Source organism: Acinonyx jubatus, chromosome B2 (genome assembly GCF_027475565.1).
Source record: "Acinonyx jubatus isolate Ajub_Pintada_27869175 chromosome B2, VMU_Ajub_asm_v1.0, whole genome shotgun sequence".
NCBI lineage: Eukaryota > Metazoa > Chordata > Mammalia > Carnivora > Felidae > Acinonyx > Acinonyx jubatus.
In genome coordinates, this window is record NC_069385.1 from 114,353,185 (window position 1) to 114,362,248 (window position 9,064).

Sequence of the window (9,064 nt, forward strand, 5' to 3'; positions counted from 1 at the left end):
TCTTCAATATAGTGCCAACTCAACTTAATTCTAGTCAGGAAGGTACTTTCTCAACAGCTTAAATCTAGCAGTTTTAAGCATGCAAAATGAGGCAGGCCTGCAGGATACCTGTGAGACTGTGAATTATAATAAGAAATATACATTTGGCCTTTATCCCTGTTTCTAAGCACAGAGCTCCTAAAAACTCTTGGAATTTCCTAAGTGGTGAGACGGAAAGGTGTCTTTTGTTATGCTAATGAGGCAACTTTGGGACCATCCCAGGTCACCTAAGGATGGGGGTCTAATTGCTAGGGGAACCAACTAAGTAACCGGAGGGTTGAAACTTTCAGTCCCACCCCTCAACTTCCTGGGAAGGGAGAGGGACTGGTCGTTGAAGTGATTACCAACAGCCAATGATTTAATCAATCATGCTGTGTTATAGAGCCTCCACAAAAACTCAAAAGGATGGGTTCGGGGAGCTTCTGGGTTGGTGACTATATGGAGGTGTTGAGGGAGTGGAATACCCATATAGGACATGAAAGCTTTGTGCCCTTTCCTGTATACCTTGCCCTACACATCCCCTCTGTCTGGATGTTCATCTGAATTCCTTACCATATCCTTTCATAATAAACTGGTAAACTTAAGTAAATGTTTCCCTGAGTTCTGTGAGCCACTCTAGCTAACTAATCAAATCCAAAGGGGAAGGAGGTCATTAGAACCAGTTGGTTCCAGTTGGTTAGAAGTACAAGTAAACAACTTGGACTTGTGACTGGCATCTGAAGTCCAAGGAAGGGGTCCCTGAAGCCTCCAATCTACAGCTGTTGGTCAGGAGCATAGGGGTTAACCCATGGAATCTGATGCTATCAGAACTGAGTTGAATAGTAAGTAGGACTCCAAGCTGGTGTCCCAAGCACTGCTTGGTGGTGTGAGGGTAACTGCACCCACCTCAGAATTGGTCTCAGAACCATTTAATACCCTTCTTTCTAACAGGTGTCTTTACACTCCTTTCAACCAGAGCAATGTAAGATGGCATCTGAAGACATTTCATACTTCCTAATTTTTAGCTATCAACATGAGAATTTCTCTCACGGCACAATCTCTATTTTCACCATATCCCTGAGTGCTTGTATATCTATCTGCACATTAGGCACTTCCTAAGTGCTGGGCTTTACACACTATTTCACCTCCCTTAGTATTCACACCAGACCAGTGATTTTCAAAGTTATTCAAAGGAAATCTTCCTCAAAACATGAATATGTAAAACAGATTAAAAAGGGGGTGGGAAGTATTTGCTCTGATTGAAAGGAATAGGGAAGGGAAGGAGCTAAGTCCAGTCAGCTCAGCTCCCTCCTCCTCCCAGTGCTCTGAACCATAGGTATACTCCAGAATATTCATCAGATTTCCAAGGTCTCTGGACCTATGACTCACAAAGGCCAATTCCCCCAGTAACTTAGTCTAGTTTCTGGAGCAGGACCTACTGCTCCAATTCAGGTATTCCCTTCAAAGTAAAATACTTTCATTCAAGTCATTAGAAATTATTTTGGTATAATCTAATCCCTGGCAGCATACAGAAATGTCTGTCTCCAAAGAAGAAAACTGGGTGGCTGGGGAGAAGATATTACTTTTGAGCCTTTTAACTTTGTATCATGTACTACCTATGCCAAAAAAAAAAAAAAAAAAGGAATTTAAAAATAAACAAAAATTTAGTAAAGTCAACAGGCATCTATGTATTCCTGTACCTTGTTGTCCATAATTGTCCACTGGCCCTCGACATTCTGCTTCAAAACACAGTGGTTTCGGGAAATCATCAGAGGGCAGATTTTTGATACCAGTTGGTATGTGACACCAAATCCTCGCCCTATAGTCACCTAGGAAGACAAAAATGTAAGAGACATAATCAGTCATTCTGCTGAACAGGGAGGTCCTTTACAATCTTGTCAACCAGCAATATAAACATGTCCTGACTTATGAAACCAGACTCTCATGAAACCCAATCTCATCAGCTATCTCCTTCAGCTACCATGGGAGCCACCAGGTAGAAAAAAGCAAGTTCTGACATGAAGAAACAGCTGAATGAAGTTAATCATGGAATGTCAGGGTTGGGAGGACCCTGAAATGTCATGAGATGGAGGAAAACCTTTCCACACACCCCAATCAATTAGTCTTAAACACTGCCAATAACTATAACATCTATACAAGACCACTGCTCCAATTTTTTAATGGTCCTGACTTGGCATCCTTCTCCCTATAAATTCCATCCTTTGGCCCTGGCTCTGCCCTGAGCACCATGAAAAAATCTCCCATCCTCCTTCCACTTGACAGCTATAAAGTATCTACCTAGTCTTTTCTTGGCCCTATGTTCCCAGTTACTTCAACCTAACTCCCATGGCATATGTTTGAGCCTCTTTGCTATCCTAATAGATCTGTGAAGAGACTCCTGGTTTATTTTTATTCCTGGATGCCATATTAAAAAAATAATTTTTGTAACACAGTCAAATGCAAGTATCACTTTCCCAGTTCTAGATATTATCACTGGAGCATATAAATTGCATTAGCTTTCACGGCAGATCTATCACACTGCCAATGTATCCTCAGGCTTAGGAATGATTAAATTTCTTGGTCTAACCCTCCCCCAAGAATTGCTATGCTAAGTCATGTCTCTTCTGTCCTATACTTGACTAGTTGGTAAATTTGGATTCGAGTGCAGGACCTTACATTGATTCCTATTAAATTCCATCTTGTTAGTTCAGCCTATCACATGAGCTTGTCAAGACCTTTCTGAATTTTTAATCTGCCATCAGACATACTCAATATCCCTTCCAGCTTTGACTCATCTACCAAACTGATATGAGACCCTCTCTACATTCATTTAGGGCACAGATAAAAATATTGAAACATGGGGCGCCTGGGTGGCGCAGTCGGTTAAGCGTCCCACTTCAGCCAGGTCACGATCTCACGGTCCGTGAGTTCGAGCCCCGCGTCAGGCTCTGGGCTGATGGCTCAGAGCCTGGAGCCTGTTTCCGATTCTGTGTCTCCCTCTCTCTCTGCCCCTCCCCCGTTCATGCTCTGTCTCTCTCTGTCCCAAAAATAAATAAACGTTGAAAAAAAAAATTTTTTTTTTAAATATATATATATCGAAACAGGATGTAGCCAAAGGCAAAGCTCCCAGGAAAGCCTAGTAAACATTATACCAAACAATCTGGGTATACCTTTAACCATTTGTAATTCAACCAAGAGTCTTTGCATCAAGTTCATATTTTCTATCTTATCCATGAGAAGACATCATGAAAGCCTCTGGAAAAGGTTGCAAAGAAGCCTCAATTCCCATCCATCACACTTTCCTGATAGACCAGTTTAGTTTATAATAACTCTGTCAAGGAAGAAAATGAAATTCTCCCGAGATTTAGATGTTAGAATCCCCTGCTTATTCTTCTTGGTGCACAAGCCACCTCTTTAATGACCCATACCACAACCATAGCTGAGAACATTAAGCCAAATGGTCTGTGGTTTGGTATAAGCTACCCATTTTGCTCCTTTTGAAAATCTTTCAGAATCATGCCTGTCCTCCTCAGTCCCTCAAGGACCACCATGACTCTCCTTGCCCCAATCTATTCTTCCCCTCAAACTCTCATCTCAGTAACTGACACCACCATCCAAGCAATTGCCTAGCCCAAAACCAAGGAGCCATCTTTGATTCTTCTCTGTCCCTCATCCTGACATTAAAATCATCAGCAAAGTCTGCTGGTTGTAATTCAAATATATCCTAAATCTGTTCATTTCTCTCTATGGCCAATACCTTGGTCCAAACAACCTGACCTCCACCAGTTAGGCTGTTCTTGTTCCTGCCCTGCACTCCCTGACTCAGACCAACTTCGTTCTTCACACAGCAGCTGCAGTGGTATCATACAAACTCTAAATCAGATCATTTCCCTTCTTTTCAAACTACATTCATGATCCAAACTCCCTTCCATAGCCTATAAGGCCTGAATGTCCTAACCCCCTCCACCTCTTTAGTCTTACCTCACACCACAGACAGAAACACTCACCACTGCCTGAGGGTCTTTTCACAAGTCCCCTCTACTTGGAACACTCTTGTCTGAGACATCTGCACAGGCTCCTTCTCATCTTTCAAGTTTCAGCTCCCCAAGGGCCTACCCCGATTACCCTAGAGTTGTTGCCTGCTCCCTCCCCGACCACTGCATTCCTTCATGTTGTTAGCATGCACTTGTCACAATCCAAAATTACCTTGTTTGCTTTACCTATTTATTCCTCCCCCCTTACTAGAACATAAATTTCGTGAGCAGGGACCTTATCTGTCTCGTGTACCACTGTTTCTGTACCTGGGACAGCACTTAGTAAGAGTTTGTGAGTGGAAGAATAAAGAGCTTATGCATCCTCCCAGATTCTAGGATGAGCATTTTTTAGCTCAGAAGTTGGAAACTCAGTTATTACCTCTGAAAACTATGGAGCAGCAGCCAGGAACGCTTACAATCTGACTTAAGTTCTTTAGTTCTTCGAACAGTTTGCCAGAAATCCCATTTGTTATCCAAGTTCCTCAGAATTAACATATATATCCTTCAAAAATGGAATGTTTAGGGGCACCTGGCTGGCTCAATCAGTAGAGCATGTGACTTTTTAAAGTTTATTTATTTATTTTGAGAGACAGCAAAAAAAACAAGCACGCATGAGTGGGGGAGGGGCAGAGGGAAAGGGAGAGAGAATCCCAAGCAGGCTTGGTGACAGCACAGAGCCAGGTGTGGAGCTTGATCTCATAATCAAACCATGAGATCATGACCTGAGCCACAATCAAGAGTCAGACACTTAACTAACTGAGCCACTTAGGCACCCCTCAGTCAGTAGAGCACGTGACTCTTGATCTCAGGGTCATGAGTTCAAGCCCCATGCTGGGCATGTAGCTTATTTTTAGAAGTTAATTAATTTTTTTTTTAAATGAAACGTTTAAGGGTTTATCTGTCATCCATATTCAGTAAGAATTTTCATGTAGGTAGCTTTATTTCTAATAAAGGAAGTATTCCATAGCCTATTTTAATACTTATGGAGAGACAGCCAGACAGCCCTTGACAACTGCCTGGGTAAAGCATTACAGAAAAGGGAGATGAATGGCTATTTTTTTTGAAATTGCCTCCTGCAGACTCTGAATCCATGAACGTAAGGAATCATTCTTTTTTGTCCTTCCCTTTACTGTCTGGTCGTAGAATTTACCTTCGTACACCAAGGTTAAAGAGTCTGTGGTGAGTTTATCCGGATATTCCAGCACCATTTGCACATGAAAGTAAACTTTGCAAGGGAACTGAGTGCCAATAAACCACCAATGCATATGTTGGGGGTTGTTTCTATTTACAACAATTTTGCTATCCCTACCCACTTTTGCTGCTATCCCATTCCTCCCGGGGATGATTCCTATTGTTTCCCAAATGGCCAGCAAATACTGTAGAACCATCCTTTCCCTGTTTTCAACCCCTTTAGCCCAAAAAGCTTCATGAAAACCTAATTTGTTTTTCCACCAAACTCTCTGGATTGATTTAAGAAGTTTAAGGACAGTGCTTGGCTAGCTCAGTTGGTGGAAGATGCAACTCTTGATCTCCGGGTCATGAGTTTGTGCCCCATGTTAGGTGTAGAGATTACTTAAAAAAACAAAAACAGGGGCACCTGGGTAGCTCAGTCGGTTAACTTCCAACTCTTGATTTCTGCTCAGGTCATGATCTCCTGGTTTGTAAGCTAAAGCCCCGCATCGGTCTCTGCTCTGACAGCTCAGAGCCTGCTTGGGATTCTCTCCCTTTCTCTCCCAAAAAATAAATAAACATTAAAAAACAAAACAAACAAAAGCCTTCTTTGAAAAAAAGAAGTTTAAGGACTTCTTCAGTTGACTTCAGTCAATTTACTACTATGTTCCATTCAGTGAAATGAGAGGAATCTTGTTTTATTGTTTTATCTGGGAAATCTAAGACTTTAAAGGGAACTGGAAAGGCAGGAAACTAACTCCGTTATAACTAAATGCTATCGGCACACTTAAATCTTGTGCACACCGCACACTACTTTGTGTTATGGTTTGGGGGCCACTACGATAAGTAAGACTTCATCTCTCGCCTAGATTCAGACTTCTCTTCATACACACTGCAGGCTACGCTCCAACGACTTCTTAACACCTGATCTTGCAGACAGCCAGGCCTGGCAGGTCGCTCACACATGCCCCTAGAGCAAGTCGGTCTTCCCACTATGTCTTTACCTTTCACGATGGTTTGTATGGGTCTCTTCCCATAGCAGTGGCCCTACACAAAATTAACCAAGAGTTTAAAATATGTGTAGGAGTACCTTACAATTCCTCTTGTCTTTGCTGCAGCAGCTTTCATTCTTTCTGCCCCCAACTCCTACTCCTACTCCCCCTCCTGGGGCTACCAAGCTATTGACAAGTAATGAATTAATCCTCATCAATTGAATCTGAATGTTAACATTTGACTAACTTTACAAGGCTGAGCGTGAGCGTGGTACACTTGCAAGGCTCACGTTAAGTAACCCATGTAAAAGCCCAAACCCAGTACAAAATAAGGTGCAGCTCCCATTATCCAGGTGTTGGCGTCTTCATTTGTTAACTTCATTTGTTAACCTTCCCAAAGGGAAAATGCTTTTGGAAAAAGGCATGCAGGGGAAGGTCAATGCTCAAGCTAAAAGAAGGAAGCAGCTGGTGGAGGGGTTGATTAGTATGATTAATATGGACTTTAGGTACTGATACCTGGATAGAAAAAGAGGGCAGGGGTGTCTTTCTGGTGTTCTTCAAATCACAGCACACAAGGAACCCTTTAAAACCTCCTAATCCAGCAAGTTAAGGCTGGACCTGAACCCCTCCTCCGACCGGAGGAACCACTGTTCTAGGATAGTACTAAGTAATCCATATCTTGGTACTTGATTGGACAGCCTGCGTGGATGTTCTCCGCCTTCCCAGCGTAAAACTGTGCTTCCCCATTCAAGGAATAAACTCTTGAGGGCAAAGTCGCTATTATCTGTCCGTCTCACGATACACGAAAAACCACAAATAATAAATACGTGGAAGACTGAACTCAGACTATATTCCTTAGAGAAAAAAGCCTAATCAAACACACATCACCGTCAAAAGACTTATCTTTCATACAAACTATTCCCCGCATCCAAATCGTCGCCAGTCACAAGCTCGTCCCTGATCCAGCTCTGCTTCCCAAGCTGACTGAACCCTAATCCGCTCAGCCCCCTCTCCGAACACCCTAAGCCCCCACCCCAACAAGCCCCCAAGTGGAAGCGCGCCTCGTCCGTCCTCTTTGTTTCTCCGGTGTGCACGGAGGAGCGCCCTAGAGAACACCACGGGCGGCCTCTGGCGAGGACAGATCCGGTGTTTCCGAATCCCCACCCCCAACCCGTCTGAGGGGGCGCCGCTCGCAGCACGGAGACGGACGGGACGATTGCAGACCCGCCCACGGGGTCAATTTACCTCAAGAGATGGGAACGCGGGCATTTTTACGTTAAAGTCGAGGCAGCGTAAGGGACGTGACCTGCAGCTCGGGTCTTTTTCGACGCAAAACTTAACAAAGTTCCTGCTCTCCCGCTGCCCCCCACCGCCTCCCGGGACACCGCTCCGTGCAATCCACACGGGGGCTGTCCCAGGGCCCTCCCCCTCGAACCCCCACCCGGTCCACACGTCCTCCACGCCCACCTCACGCCAAGCCCCTCCACCAGCTCCTTCCGGCAACCCCGACTTCAGCCCCGGCTCGCCCGCAGGCCCCGGCTTCCCTCAAAGGGGCCATCTTTTCTTCCGCGCGGTCCTACCTCCACACAAACACCTCGCCCCCCTCAACCGCCCGCCCCAGAACCCCTTTCTCCCCTCCCCCAGGACCCCCCCCTCCTCATATCCCTTCCCTCTAACCCGCTCCCACCTCCCCTTCTCCATTCATCTCTCCCACCCGGACGCCCCGGCTGCCTCCCGGCCCTGCTTCCTCAACCCCCTAAGGCTCCCTCAAGGACCCCCTCCTCCTCACCTCGTTTCCGTCCTCGAGCAGCAGCCACTCAGCGTCCATCCCCACTCGTCGCAAGCACCAACTCCGGCCACCGGCGCGGTCTCCCGTGACCAACGAGCCGGGCTCCCCCATAGCCCACTCGGCCCCGGGATCGCGGTCAGCACAGAGCGAGACCCCCACCCGGGTTCCCGCCGCCTCTCGGCTTCGGCGCCGGCGCCATACCTAAACAACAGACAGAAGCAATCGCTACGCGCTCGCGATCGATGCGAACACCCGCTAGGGCTCAGCGCCCCCGCCCGCCCAGCCAGCAAGGCCGAGTCACTGCGCCTGCGCCAGGACCGCGCAGGTGTGAAAGCTATCTAGCCCCAGGTGGGGCGGGGTCGCGGTGGACTGCGTCTCTCGCGCCACGCGCGCCTGTCCCGCTGCAGCCCCACCACCCCATTAGTAGCTGCCGGTGACCGGAGTCTCTTACCCGCTCCTCTTTAAAATTTTTATTTTGCTTTATGACGAGTTTTCATGATCTCTAAAGCTGTAACCAACTTTTAAACAACTTGTGATCATTTTAAAATATGTTAAGTCTGGGGGCACCTGGCTGGCTCAGTGTGTACAGGGTGCGACTCTTGATCTCCGCGGTGAGTTCAAGCCCCCCGTTGGTTGCAGAGCTTACAAAAAGAGAGAGAAAGAAAGAAAGAAGAAAGAACCACATTGAGTCGAGTCTGTTTCCGAAGTAGCATTTGTGTTGCATGACCTCCTTTTACTACTGAATTTTTCAAAACTTATAGTAAACAAATCAATGAGGCAGAAATCAGTTACTGAGACCTGAGAGAATTTGAGGGGTGATAGAAATGTTCCAAAACGATTGTCGTGATTGCACAGTTGTATACATTTAGTGAAGAGTCACAGAAGCATTACATACACTCCCAATCGACGAATTTTATGGTATTTAGATTATCCTCAATAAAACTATGTTAAAACACACACACACACACACACACACACACACACACCTCAAATTCTTTCCTTTGATTCTCCAGTATAGTGTGGTAGCTCTTCCCTGTAATGAGTACCTCTGTGATAACCCC

The 9,064-nt window shown here is 45.6% G+C and overlaps 1 protein-coding gene across 5 annotated transcripts in view; it reads right to left on the bottom strand.

The window, feature by feature from the left end:
- RNF8 (ring finger protein 8) overlaps positions 1 to 8,225 on the bottom strand; it is a 33,276-nt gene extending 25,051 nt beyond the window's left edge. For 2 of the 5 annotated variants that reach the window (XM_053222867.1, XM_027057849.2), the window contains exons 1-2: positions 8,004 to 8,198; positions 1,719 to 1,847 (exon numbers count right to left, since the gene is read on the bottom strand). In XM_053222867.1, the coding sequence (XP_053078842.1) occupies positions 1,719 to 1,847; positions 8,004 to 8,114 (240 nt within the window). In that variant the 5' untranslated portion in view covers positions 8,115 to 8,198. Of the gene's footprint in view, positions 1 to 1,718; positions 1,848 to 8,003 lie in introns of all 5 variants that reach the window. The other 3 variants (XM_053222866.1, XM_027057847.2, XM_027057848.2) reach the window with 3 other exon arrangements.
- Positions 8,226 to 9,064: the final 839 nt, after the last annotated feature.